General features: G+C 33.3%; 4 protein-coding genes across 5 annotated transcripts; 3 read left to right on the plus strand and 1 right to left on the minus strand.

Moving 5' to 3' along the window:
- The first annotated feature begins 470 nt into the window (after positions 1-470).
- Positions 471-1,912, plus strand: LOC127086535 (ornithine carbamoyltransferase, chloroplastic-like). Its single transcript, XM_051027311.1, has 3 exons — positions 471-740; positions 883-1,223; positions 1,787-1,912. Exons 1-3 carry the CDS (start codon positions 545-547, stop codon positions 1,895-1,897), a joined length of 648 nt encoding a protein of 215 aa, XP_050883268.1. The 5' UTR covers positions 471-544; the 3' UTR covers positions 1,898-1,912.
- LOC127086534 (glycosyltransferase-like KOBITO 1) lies at positions 1,887-4,549 on the plus strand. Of its 2 annotated transcripts, XM_051027310.1 has the most exons (5): positions 1,887-2,050; positions 2,524-2,665; positions 3,183-3,229; positions 3,728-3,815; positions 3,930-4,549. In XM_051027310.1, the coding sequence occupies exons 1-5, from the start codon at positions 1,905-1,907 to the stop codon at positions 4,209-4,211; spliced, it is 705 nt and encodes a 234-aa protein (XP_050883267.1). In that variant the 5' UTR covers positions 1,887-1,904; the 3' UTR covers positions 4,212-4,549. The 2 variants fall into 2 exon arrangements, with proteins under 2 accessions (XP_050883267.1, XP_050883266.1); XM_051027309.1 differs by having other exon boundaries at positions 3,728-4,549.
- A 4,852-nt stretch (positions 4,550-9,401) lies between these two features.
- Positions 9,402-11,091, minus strand: LOC127082116 (uncharacterized). The gene is made up of 3 exons (XM_051022344.1): positions 10,359-11,091; positions 9,896-10,241; positions 9,402-9,684 (listed from the first exon to the last, which is right to left on the minus strand). The coding sequence occupies exons 1-3, from the start codon at positions 11,089-11,091 to the stop codon at positions 9,402-9,404; spliced, it is 1,362 nt and encodes a 453-aa protein (XP_050878301.1).
- A 1,129-nt stretch (positions 11,092-12,220) lies between these two features.
- On the plus strand, positions 12,221-12,652 carry LOC127082119 (protein MAIN-LIKE 2-like). The gene has a single exon (XM_051022346.1). The coding sequence runs from the start codon at positions 12,221-12,223 to the stop codon at positions 12,650-12,652; it is 432 nt and encodes a 143-aa protein (XP_050878303.1).
- The last annotated feature ends 1,739 nt before the right edge of the window (positions 12,653-14,391 follow it).

The raw sequence follows: 14,391 nt of genomic DNA on the forward strand, positions 1-14,391 counted from the left end.
GAGAGAGAGAGAGAGAGAAAGAGAGCACTACGCCAAAAATGACTTTTAACAGCGCATCTTAGACAGCGCTTTTAAAAGAAAGCGCTGTCTAAGGTTAAAATTAAAATAAAACACGGAAAATGTTCCAAAAAAATAATGAAAGCGCTGTCTAAGGGGGGTCTTAGACAGCGCTTTCTAAAAGCGCTGTCTAAGACCCCCCCTTAGACAGCGCTTTTAGAAAGCGCTTTTAAATATAGACCTTAGTCAGCGCTTTTGATAAAGCGTTGTCTAAAGTCTTTAAATTAAAAAAAAAATTCGAAGAGGCCAAAATAAAAATACCAATACCTAAATATTGGTTTTCAAATATTTTTAAATCTAAAACAGAAAAGTGCTACAAACAAGGCCTCAAAAGTATATATCTTATTTTCTTTAAAAAATAAAACAATAACAAGAACAATAACCTGCTATGATAGTGTGCTTGTATAAATTGATAAACAACATTATTCTCTTGTGTTCGGAGTGTAATTGAGGAAGCTAAGAATAAAACATCCCAAGTAAAGAGAAAATGGGTGTCATCACTGCCCACTGTTACTGTTTCACCACCGTTGGATCACACAAACCCTACCTTTCTCCCTCATCTCACAATTTCCGCCATTCCCCTTCCGTTTCTCTTTCTTCTTCTTCTTCTTCGTCGCCTTCACCACTCAGAAGAATCTCATGTCGAACCTCTTCCGCTCCCGCCGCCGAATCTACTCTCACCGGTAATCCTCTTCTCCCTCACCTTCAACATCAACATCAACCGATTCAGATTTACTTTTCATCAAATTAGGGTTTAGTATTTTTTTTTTAAATATTTTATTTAAGTAACAAGTGGCTATTTTTTTTTTTTGCTTACTGATACAGCGAAAGTTGGAAATGGGTTGAAAGATTTTATTCACATAGATGATTTTGACAAGGAAACTATTTTGAAGATATTGGATCGAGCTATTGAGGTGAAAACATTGTTGAAATCAGGGGACAGGACATTTCGGCCTTTTGAAGGGAAGACAATGTCGATGATATTTGCAAAGCCATCCATGCGAACAAGGGTTTCATTTGAGACTGGTTTTTCATTGTTAGGTGGTCATGCTATTTACTTAGGACCCAATGACATTCAAATGGGGAAGCGAGAGGAGACTCGTGATGTTGCTCGAGTTTTGTCTCGCTATAACGATATCATTATGGCCCGTGTTTTTTCTCATCAGGTATGTTGCTGCTGGTTGGTGTTCACTTAGAGTTGCTTAGCTTTGTTTATGTTTTATTGAGGAGTCTGATGTTGGCTTTTGAGGATAAGAGTAATTGAGACTGTAGTCTCGAGATGTTATTAATATTAATCCTCTATATCCTTTTGGATCTGTTATGCATGCATCGGATTGCGAAAAAAGCATGCATAATGTTTGATATTAAACACCTGTTAGGGTTATTGGCATTGGTTGTAGATAGGAATATGTCGATAGGTCATGCATAAATTGAAAGAGAAAATAAGTGAATATGCAACTATGATACATAAACAGATAATTGAAGAAAGGTATGAGGTTTTTGTTATTTTTGTCATGTACTATAGGTTAGGTGTGTGGTATTGGATTTTAAATGTGATGCTAATATAGGACCTCAAGAGGACTATGTAGAATATTTTGATAACTAGCAGAATCTTACAACTTTGGTGTGTTTAGTATCAAAATGGGAGTAGCTACTTTGAAATTGCGAGACTTTCTGTCAATAAGCAATTACTTTTGGTTTATCCTCTTTTTATTTTGATTAATTGCAGGACATACTTGATCTTGCAAAGTATGCGAGTGTCCCTGTCATGAAGAAATCGGCGTCAACGTTGTCAATACATATATTAGGTAAATCCGGTCTACTTTGTTTTATTAATTAAACAACTTATGTATTTTGGAAATTACAAAGAAGCAACTCGTGGCAATCCAAACTATTTTCTAACTTATGGAAATGGGAAAGCAGCTGCCAGGGTTCAGGATCATCTCCGTCCTAATGGTGCACATAGATGGCACAACTATATGAAGACACCTAAGTAAGTTGGTTCTGCACATTGTTAATTAATGAGCACGCATTTGACAATTATGTATGTATCTATGTATATTTACAACAACGTTAGTTTATAATTAAAGGGCGATATTATTGAATCGGCATGTATTTTGGAGTTTATGACTAGGCCTAGTATACCCAGGCTAACCATAAAAAAATTATGGGAATGTTGGTTTCATATCATGCAAGTGTTTTTGTTTTTGTTTTTAGTTTTTTGCGAACTGTTGATCTTATATTAAAAGGTTTTTCGAATTTGACGGAAATTTATACTGTCTTCAGTCAGCTGTCTTTATTTTTAGGCGTGGACATTTTTCTGTCGTAGTAGTAACTAATTAATGTTAGTTTAATTCCATACCATTATAAGTAAAATGTTTAAATCCATAATATAATATTAATAGTGAAGAATGCATTTTTTTTCTGTACATATTTTACTCTAATTTGTACCAAATCCTTTAACAGTGAGATCAAGTTGGAAGAAGCTGCTGTTCTGCATTACACTTACACCAAATTTTCTGATTTGACTTCAAGACGTGATCGGTGTGGCTGCAAGCCTACAAAAGATGATGTAAAAAGATGTTTCATGTTAGACTTTGACAGAGCTGTAAGTTATAGTTTCCCATTACATGCTCTCCTATTTTCTAGTTTTAGTTAACATAATTACTACTAACTTCTTGAAGTGTATTGAGTACATTATTATCTGCAATTACGTTCTTCTTTTTCAAATACTTTTATATCCATCATCATTTTTTGCATCTTGATGTTTGTTTAAGCCCCTGCACTCAGGCTATGTTTTGTTTTGTTATTTTCTGTGCATGGTTGGTTATATGACATTACCTCAGAATATTTTTCATTTCTTAACATTGTAATTTAGAATTAGTTGTTCCTGGTTTACTATTTCATTAAACAGTATTGCCTCTTTTTCCCTTGATGTCTAACCTAAAATAAATGGTGTTTATTCATTGAGTTTTTGTTCTTTACTTTCTAGCATATTCGGCTGTGAAGTTGCGCAAGTGTACATTTTTTGATTGTTTGTTGAGTGGGGTGGGGGACAAGGAAGTTTTAAATTGCACCCAGGTATATATTTATAATCTGACTACTCTGTTCTGTGTCTGATGTAGGCGTTCATAATTGCTTCAACTGCTACGGAGGAAGAAATGCTTCAATGGTAAGTTTAGGAATATGAAAATAATTACTTCAAATTTTTTACTTAAACTAATGCTATATTGTTTTCCTGGGAGGGGTTTGAAATAAGCAGTTAAACTTTTTGTTTCATATATGTCAGTAATTGACATTTTCACTTGTCCATATAGTTATTCATAGTCTTATACTGTATGGAATTATTTAAATAGTCTCTTATTTGTAATTTAAATCATGAACTATGTGGGAATGAATAGTAAATCTATGTCGAGGAGCTCAGGTTGTGTGAAGTGAGAATTTGGTGGATTTGGCTCCTGAAATAAAGATTCTGTTGGAACATTAATATCTTACAATATAAATAGAAAATAATATTAGATACATAGATGAAGACTAGAAATGAACATCTCAAACATATTAAATTTTGTGGCTCGTAGTCTATCCTAAAATCACGTGATAGTTTTTAACATAAAAGCAGCCTCAACTTGTATATCAATTTGTCTTCAAGTCACATTTTTTTTCTATTTAGGTACCGTGAACACATTGTGTGGACAGACAAAGCACTAACGATGAAACTTATTAGAAAAGGCATCTTATCTCGCATTTATGCTCCCATGGTAAGATTCATTTTCTCAAATTTCCTTTCTGGTTTCTACTCAAGCGATTTATACTGTTACCTTACAGTTCTTAGAGAACGTCCAAACTTTTCTTCCAAAACATTGCTTTTGCAGGTCATTATGCAAAGTTTGAGAGAATCTGGTGTTTTTAGCTCGGTGATTGCGAAAGCTGCTCAGACAACAACATCAAAAGACAAATTTTTAAAGTCTGTTGAGAGTAGCAATTCAACTAGGAATGACAGATCAGAAATGATATCTTCTAGAAAAATTGACGCTGGTGGAGTATCCCAAACAATTGCAAGAAGAATCTTGGAGGTTATAGATGATTCAATTCCCTCTGCAATTCCACCATTATCTCCACCCAGCTATGATGATGCTGACTTCCATACGTCCTAGATTTCGACTGACTCCTTGCCATGGCCATAAATTCTGGAGATTTTTTTAAAAGAGGCAACGATAGAAGCACGTCTGGCTGTCATGATGGGCATATCAGTTTTAGGATTCATGGGTTTTTTCCCGATCATTACCCAAGCGCTTATGTAAATTTCAGGTATAGAGTGTAGGCTTAGTGTAGGTATCATACAGGGCAGACTTTTCTATCTGCTCATTATTCTTTTCCTATTTCTTCTGGGCAGATTGGCTGCTATTGTAATGGAAACCAGAGGCCTATTCTATTTTTTGTTCATACACATTGAGAGAGGCATGCTATACATTATACATACAGGTTGAGATTATCTCTCCCTGTTGGAAAAAGGAGAAATGATCCATACAATGAAAATGATATCTTGCCAATTTTTGTAGGCATTGGAATTGCTTCAATACTTTAGTACCCTGCATACAAAGGAAAGTGGAAGAGTTTTAAGAATACTGAAAGTAGTGTGGTTTGAATTGGTATATATATATATTTGTTAGCCAAAAATTGGTAGAAAAAAGGCCAAAATGGCATATATAAAATGTGATAATTGTCTGTCAAAATCTGGTTGAAAACAGGTAGAAATTCTGGTTTATAAACCTGGAAAAAATGTGGTTTAAAACAAAAGCTTCAAAAATTTTCGTATACCTTAGACAGCGCTTTTGTAAAAAGCGCTGTCTAAGGGGGGGATTAGAAAGCGCTTTAGGCAAAAGCGCTGTCTAAGGGGGGGGCTTAGACAGCGCTTTTTGAAAAGCGCTGTCTAAGGTATACCTAAAAAAATTAAAATAGGAGGGTCTTAGAAAGCGCTTTTGGCCAAAGCGCTGTCTAAGGGGGTGGGGCTTAGACAGCGCTTTCCAAAAGCGCTGTCTAAGGTATACCTAAAAAATTTAAAATAAGAGGGTCTTATAAAGCGCTTTTGGCCAAAGCGCTGTCTAAGGGGGGGGGGCTTAGACAGCGCTTTTAAGATTTAAAAAAGCGCTGTCTAAACCTTTAGCAGCGGAGGTTTAGACAGCGCTTTAAAGTGCTGTCTAAGGCTAAAAAAAGCGCTGTCTAAGGTCTTGTTTGTTGTAGTGGAGAGAGAGAGAGTACACCATAATGTATAATGGTTTTGCTCTATCTTCCTTGCATAAGCCTACTTCACTCTCCAACGGTTTCCCATTGAAAGTTGTTCTTCCATTATGTTTTGATAAGAATTACACGAGTTAATACAATCACAATATCCATAATAATGACGAGAAAATAAATCTCATATTTGGATCTTGACTTGTACTCAACCTTGATGTTAAACTCTCTGCAAAATATTTATTCGATTCTTTCTTCTTGAATCTTCCAACTTCACTAATCTTCTCCAAGTCTTTATATGTGGAAATCACCCTTGATACCACTGATTTCTTGAGTGGTGAACTATTCAAAGGTTGATAAGAACTCCAACCTTGCGTATAGGCTTCCACACGACTCTTCCATGCTCAGTCAGGAGAGAAAAAAACATCATTCTTTTTACTGGAAATTGTCACAACCAGTTACAACTACCAAAATCTTGCAATCCTCCTAAAAAGGTTCCTACACTCTTCGTTTGCAAGAGATTTGAATTTTCAAAACTAGAAGTTGTTCTCGCGTAGTTACGTACATTTAGCTTGTTACTCTACACTTTTGAAACATTTGGGTGATAAAATATTTATAGGTGCTGGAGATTAAGCACAAAAAATATATCAAAAATGGTTGTTTGATTTGAGTCAAGAGTATTTGTTGATTTCAGTCAAGTGAACAAGTATAGTGAAACAAGAGCAACATAAAAGAAGTAACACATTTTTCTATGATTCGAGTCAAGTTATAGTTGTAATTAGAATCATGAAAGGTCATGATTTGAATCATGTAAAAATTGTGATTCAAATGAAATTTGGATAGTGGCCAATAGGAAAAAAACAGAAATTATGTTATTTGAGTCATGTGTAAGTGGTGATTCGATTCAAACATAGCAGAGGCTAAAAGTAATTGTGTGATTCGAATCAAGGTTTATGATTGATTCGAGTCACACACATGGAATCTTAATTTTTCAAGTTTTTCAAAATACTTTGAGATTCCACTTGCCACATAACTTGAATCAACATCAAATATGGTTCTTGTTCTATTAACTCAATCAGTTGACTTAAAAAATAATGACCATGCTCAAACGCAAACACTTGAATTATGCATGTTAAAATGATTGGATTTAAAACTTAGTACAAAGATGTGCAGTAAAAGAGGAGACTCAATAAACAATTATAAAAAAAACGAAAGTTTAAGAGACAAACAATAAAATCGTATTGGGATTCACTTTCTAAATGTATTAGAGATATGCAACTTCACTAACAAGTCTTTATTGGAGTTGTAAGAGTGAATCATGTCATGTACACACTAATGAAAATCAATTGATCCTTTGACAAAAGGATTACTACTAGAAAACTGACAATTTTAGACGGATTTTCAAACAAATTTCAAGCACTTTTGACACAAATTTCAAACGGAAAATTATTTTCACATGGATTTCAATGCATCCCGTCCAAAAAAAACTTATGTCACGAATATCTTCAAGCAGATTTTGCACAAAATTCAAACAAAATTTATCCATTTAAAAAAAAATAGATGATGCACTAACAATGTAAATTAATTTTATAGTATCGATCAATAACGATCATTTATCCTGCCAAGTCAAACTGAAATTTTTAAATTATTTGTATGCCATGAAAGAATGATATATTCTCATTGAATAATAGTGTATTTTACACAGTCAGTGCATCTCCATTAAATCATTTACAAATTATTAATTTTGTTCTGAAATCTTCCAAAATATTTAAACAGATTTCACACAAATTCAAACATAATCTACCCCATCCAAAAACCCTTATTTCCAACTAATTTTGTTTTTAACATATATTGCATAAAATCAAATAAACAATCAAGTATACAAGACTCCTGTTATTATTAACTTAATTTGAGATAAACTTTGAAAGGATTCAATATATATTAAATTTAAGCATATTATTTTAGACATATTTAAATAAAAACTAAAATCGAACAAAATATGTTAATGATTTACTAAAATTAAAATAAAATCACATTAAGTTAGTACAATGAATATTTTACAACATATTTCACTACAATCAATATTGTACACCACATAAAAAAAACTTAAAAAACTTCTAATGAAAACATTTACGAATATATAACATATTTCCATAATATATATTTAGAGAATAAAAAAAATTCAAGTTTTTCAAGGGTTGATTTTTCTTCATCAAATAGCAAAGCAATTTTTTTCCTTTCTAGATCTTCATAAATTATTGTTGTTCCTCTCTAAAGAAGTGAACATACAAAGAACCTACAATTATAACGAGAAGAATAATGGATAAAACTGTATGAAAAATTAGAGTAAAATATATAGAATTGTAAGTGGGCACCACAAACACTCATTGTATTTATATTGTAAAATAAAATACACACACGCCACTTGGACTCTAACACTAACGCAACTGACAATGAGATGCAAGCCTGAATAATGAAGAAAGAAGAATAAAGATAGAAAGAAAATAATAGAAGAAGGATTCAGTTGCATAAGAAAATCCAAAAAAAATGACAATAAGTATTCAGACTATTCTCATTTTTTTGTTAAAGGATAATTAGAAGAAGACTCTTACGTCCGTTTGGAAAAGTTTATTGATTTTTTTAGTTCGTTCGATTAAGATTAAATAAATAAAATGTAAGACAAAATATTTTATATAACTAATATTAAATGATAATATCAAGTATGGTCTTATGATGTTATGTTTACATATTATAACAAAATGGTTATATTAATCTGTCATTTGAACGAAATTAAACATCTCAAAAATTATTGTTGTATTCCATGATGTAATCAAATGTTGTACTAGGATCAGTTTGAATTAAATTCACACATTTCATAACCTACAATCATGTCTTATGAATGAACAATAATGATATTTTAGAGTGATATAATAAGTAAGAGAAATGCTTCGACACTAATTTGTACACTTACACTATACAACATATATGCAGCATGAGTTTTTGACCTATATGTCACTCACAAAATATTATGATATTCCCATAATGCCATCAAAGAAAAATTAATTCCTCCAATGCTATCTTTTTTATCCTTTAGTACTATTATTTAATTATTTTTCCAGTACCCTCCATCCTACATGGCTGACATCCCAGAAGTACAGTTGGGGTACACATCTGAAATGGAGCATTTTTTTTTAATTTCTAAATTAATTTTAAATGATTAAAATTATTAATTAATATTAAATATTAGTTAAAATATTATATTTAATATAATTAAATTTTTAAAAAAATATTAATAAATTAAATACATTTTTATATAATATTTTTAATAACTATTGAATATTAATAAATTATGTATCTTTTTATATAATATTTGTAATAAATATTTAATATTAATTAAAAATAAATATTATAAATAAAATTGAATAATTTTTTTTAACAAATTAAATAAATTGTTACATAATATTTTTAATAAATTTTAAAAATTAAATAAAAAAATTAATAGTATATTTCATAAATAAATGTATAATATAATTTTTTCCGCCCAAATAATTTTTCAGGATAGTTTTTTCCCGCTTAAACAATATTATAATATTATTTTTTCATTCCATTAGGTTTTCTATAAATAGAGGAAGCATAAGACAGATGAATATATTAGTTGTATCAAATAATTGTTCCACATATTTGTGAATCATGTCTGTGTGTTGTATTGTTTTCTTTGAAACAGATAAGCACATTAGGGTTTGTTTGAATCCACAATGGAAATTGAGACAATTGGTTTCTGCCATCAACGCTAGTTTTGGACAGTTGGGTGGTCTGATTCGACGTGTTAGAAACATTGAATATTATTGTCCTTACATAACTCTGATGGATGCTAACCCAGATGGTACATACATGCATTATTGAGATCGTGTAGAAAATGATCTGGATGTTACTTGTATGTTTTCTACGCATAGTGGAGAAGTTAGTTGAGGTGTTGAAGATCCACTTATTTTAGTTGTTATCGTTTAATATGATAATATGATAAAAGGTGTTTGAGTGATTAGATGTTATAACGTGTTGGAATAGTTGTTGTGTTTTATCTTTATTTGAAGTTGTTATTATGTTGTCACCTTTCATGTGTTGTAGACGAAAATGTTACACTCTAAATAAAAATTGTTATTGAAAAAGAAAATACACGAAATATAACGACGATTTTCTGCGCATATGTCTGATTTCTCGACAAATACCACACCTCTTTTTTTCTTTTTCAACGTTGTCCATTTCAGTTCTAATCCGGAAACTGTTTGGGCGACCTTTCTTTTTTCTCCGCATGTTATCGTTGTGGCAAAGCGTGTCACCTTCATATTACGGCCAAGTTGTTTCGGTCCGGATCCCGAGGAAACTCTCCTCGTAGACCTTAAATACGTTTACAACTTTGAACACATCAGTTATATGCATAAAATAGTCTTGTCTTATGCTTGAACACGCTACAATAACATGTGAGCAAAGGACATGAAACGTTTGGAATCTTCCACACTCACACGTCAGATTCCGAAGGTCGACGTTGTAATGGGTAGTCGGCATGCCGTCATTATGATGCACAGTTTTTTGGACCAGGAAGCAGAACCTTTGACGATCAAATTGCATAACCGTGTGGCTATTTGATTTGATTACCTCCTCCTTAATTCCCTTCATGCAGTTGTCAGTGAATAGTCGTCCAGAACCCAACATTTTAGTCCAGTCGTGTCCTATTTTCCCAAACAGTGTGTCCAATCGATAATATGTTGATTTTACCAAAGCAGAAATAGGTAGATTGTGTGTGGCTTTTAAAACTGAGTTCATTGATTCAGCAAGGTTGGTAGTCATATGACCCCATCGTTTCCCTCCATCAAATGATCTCGTCCATTTTTCTCTTGGAATATTTTCTACCCATTGTAACGTTGCTATGTTAACTTTACGCATCTCTCCCTCCCCTGTAGTATTCATATGTTGCCTCGTTTAATGCATACGCTGTGTATGAAAATGAAAAATAAATTAGTATATAGAAGTTACTATTAGATATGTTAACAAAGATATATTTAGGAAAATACCCATGTTAACAACTTTTTTTCGAAGTTCCTTGTCTCTGAATTCCTTCATAAAATTTTGCGCTATATGTCTGATGCAATAGACGTGTGATGAGGGAGGGTGTTGCCAACCATTATCCGGGTTATTATAGGCACTCTTTATTGACTCATGTCGATCTGATATCAAACATAGGTTGGGTTGTGGTGTAACATGCATTCTAAGATTTCTCAAGAAAAAACTCCATGCTTCTCCAGTTTCACCCTTTACCAATGCAAAAGCTATTGGAAATATGTTCCTATTTCCGTCTTGTGCCATAGCCATTAACAAAGTTCCCCTGTATTTTCTATATAACCATGTGCCATCTACTTGAACCACCGGTTTGTAGAACGCAAAACCCTTGATGCATGGTTGGAAAGCCCAAAAAAGACGGTGAAAAACTCTAGCACCACTAATTTGTGTCCCTTCGTTTGAAAATACAGGAAGGGTCTCGAGTTCTATTATAGTACCTGGTAGAAATGTTTTCATGACCAACAACCATTGCGGCATGTCGTTGTATGAAGTCTCCCAGTTTCCATAAATAGCAGCGATAGCCTTATTCTTTGAAATCCATGCCTTTTTGTAAGAGATTGCGCAGTTGAATGTCTCCCGAATATGAGCGATGATGTGTTTCACTTTTAGTGAGGCATCACTGTTGATTAGAGACTTGATACTGTCACATATTAGATTAGAGTCAAGTTTTCTATGATCTTGAGACATTGTGGAAGACATCCATGTGTGCGTACTACCAACCTTAGTGATCACCCAGGTACTACCCCCTTCGCCACATATGCTCTGCATTTAAAGGTGCATTCCTCGTTAACACACTTGATTATGAGTCATTTAGAATCAGACTTATAAACAAATAACCAAGACAATTTCTGATGTGAAATTGCCGAATGGCTAATACACATCCCTCTTTACTATTAAATTTCATGCCAAGCAACCCCCCCTTTATCCGAAGTGGCTATGTGGTTTCAAATATTGATGCATCTTCGTCACGTAAGTATGTGAGATTTCTCATGTGTAGTGGTGGATTGTACATGTCCAGCACTTCATGTTGATGCACCACGGGGATATCGTTGTCAGAGTTGTCACTTTCTCCACTAAAAAGATTTTGCGTATTTATGTACCGCGCTTCTTCATAGTAACTATCATCCCCAACATCCTCATCTGGATCTGGTGTCAACGATAATATAGTCTCCTGACTCATTTAATATTGATGAGATTGAGAAGATTGAGTCGGATACGTTACTTGAGGACCCTCATTCTGGTCTACTAAACACACGTATAATTCAATCACACTTGACAAATTATAAGTCGAGTGGCACTAGAGCATTAATCTTACGTCATTGTCGTCTTCTATTTTCGTTGTTGTATAATTCACACTGTTATCACTGTCATTGAAACATGGATATTGATAATAAATATCAGATATTTGTTGTTGGAGCTTGTTTTCGAGTCTTTCTTTTAAACGCGTGTAATTGGATCTGCGGTGTATTTTGAGTTGCTGTATGTTTGTGTTTTGAAATATGACCTCGACATTGACATCTGGAAAAATACTTCCATTATAATGGACTTGAACTGTGATATTGTTTTGAGCCATTGTGTGTCTGATTAATTTAGAGAATTATGGGTTCAATCATATACAACGAATGAGCAAAAGTGAACGTGTAAGCCATGCAGAAGACGTCTGTCGTTTGAGAAGGAGGACCTGAACTAGCTTCTGAAAAGTTAGAAGAGGTCCGCCGTTTGAGATGGAGGGCCCATGCACGTGAAAATAGACGTGTTATGGTGCTCCATCTAGGACGACGTGCTCCTGCACTAATTAACTTGAGAAGACGTAAGTATGCTTTTGGGTCTACGCCTCAATGGTAGAGCCGTCATAGGAACATCCGAGATTAGTGCAAGTGCTTGGACCACGTTTTTGGGCCGTCAACCACCAAAAAATCACATTAAAGGTAGATGTGTCAGTATCTCTTGGTTAAAACAACTACTAGAAGAAACTGAAATATCTAAAAATTCCTCCCATGACGAACTCATTATATATACAAGAATTTATAATATATTGTGCATCTCCCTAACCTTATTCCCTGATAAATCAGAAAAAGATGTAGATAGTATGTGGATACCATTTGTTCAGGATTTGCGTCAGTGTGGTGAATGTAGTTGGGGAATAGTTGCGTTAGCATTTCTATATAGGGAAATATGTAAAGTAGTTAACATTGATGTTGATGGTATGGGGGGTGTTATTCTGCTACAAACATGGGGATTTACATGATTCCCATTTATAGCACCAATTAGTTCAGTCGTTCCAAGTCACCCATATGCATCAATGTAAGTCTTAATTTTTTCATGTAAATCTATTATTTTTCGTTTGTGTGTTTCAATATGTTAATTTTTCAATGTAATCTCAATTCTTTTATATGGGCTTCGACCAACAAGAAAAAAAATTGCTCTAAAATTCCTCGCCATTACCTTGACGGTTACTGTGTCATGTTCGATCACATGTTGTCAACCAACGTAATATGGGTTTCTCTACTTTTTTCATTTCAAATCACTTAAACAATAAATGGTACACTAATGTATATTTTTTATACAATAATAGTTTATATGGAGGCCATATCTTGGATACCCCCCATTGGAGAATGATGATCATTTGATTTGGAGTGCAACGACACCTATCTTGTGTTTTTGGATCGTTGAAATGCATCAATCGGATAGGGTAAAATTGCAATTTAGGTATTATCAAGACAAACCCAATCCTCCTAAATGCCTCCAAGAACAACATACCATGACTATGCAAGAATCATGGAATTATAGCTACACAACGTTGAATAGAAATGAACAACAACTTTGGGAAAACAGACACCAACTATGTTTGACTGGGGTAATGTTTCAGGGAGAAATGAAGTCAACCGAAGAATATATTAATTGGCTTCGACATCTTCCATTGCAATACGCGTCAATTGAACAACTAGTTATTGACCCCCGTCAGCACTGTTACACATCACAGATGTCGACTACACCACGACCACAATTAACAAACCCCCAAACACGAATCCCTCCCAACCAACATTATACACAAACATCGACTTCCACCCAATATGAACCACAAACTCAATATACACAACCCTACCAACAACAAACAGAATACACCCAATACCATTAACCAAACTACCAAACTCAAACACAACACGCCTCATACCAACAACCAAACTACCACACATAAACATAACAAATACCAACTAATTACCCATACCAAACACCACAAAACCCTATAAACTACACTTCTCAAACCCAACAACAACCATACCTACGCCCCCCACATAACTACACACCCATCGCACCACCTAACTTTGATTGTTCAATTACACATCAACAATCAACAACCACCGATGTGAGCGACTATTACATCGCAACCATAGAACCTTCAAACCTAAACCCCGCCTCATTTACACAATTATTAAACAATTTTTCTCCTAATATGGATTTCGAGAATTTTGAAGCATTCGAAATTTTTCGTGAACAACCACCAATTCTTCAAACCACTGCTTATCCGTCCACAACAACAACCCCTCCTATACCTACCTCAACACAACCATTAGATTGTGGTCACCAGGTTCGAGTTCGTGCAAGATATGGAACCGGTAGTCATTTCGTCGATGACGATCCCAATCAACGTCGAAATTAGTTTCTTTTTAATCTCTTGTAATTTGTAATTATACTTAAATAATATTAAGAATGTAAACATTTTAAGTATCGTTTTTAATTAATATTATATAAAATAATACTTTTTTATTTAATTTTTAAAATTTATTAAAAATATTATGTAACAATTTATTAATAAATTTATTTTTAATACAATTTATTAATTATATGAAATAACAATTTATTTTTAAAAATAATATTTTTTTTAACAAATTAAAGAAATTGTTACATAATATTTTTAATAAATTTTAAAAATTAAATAAAAAATAATATTTAAATTTTTTTAAAATTAATATGAAATGATAATTT

Source organism: Lathyrus oleraceus, chromosome 5 (assembly GCF_024323335.1).
Source record: "Lathyrus oleraceus cultivar Zhongwan6 chromosome 5, CAAS_Psat_ZW6_1.0, whole genome shotgun sequence".
Classification (NCBI taxonomy): Eukaryota; Viridiplantae; Streptophyta; class Magnoliopsida; order Fabales; family Fabaceae; genus Lathyrus; species Lathyrus oleraceus.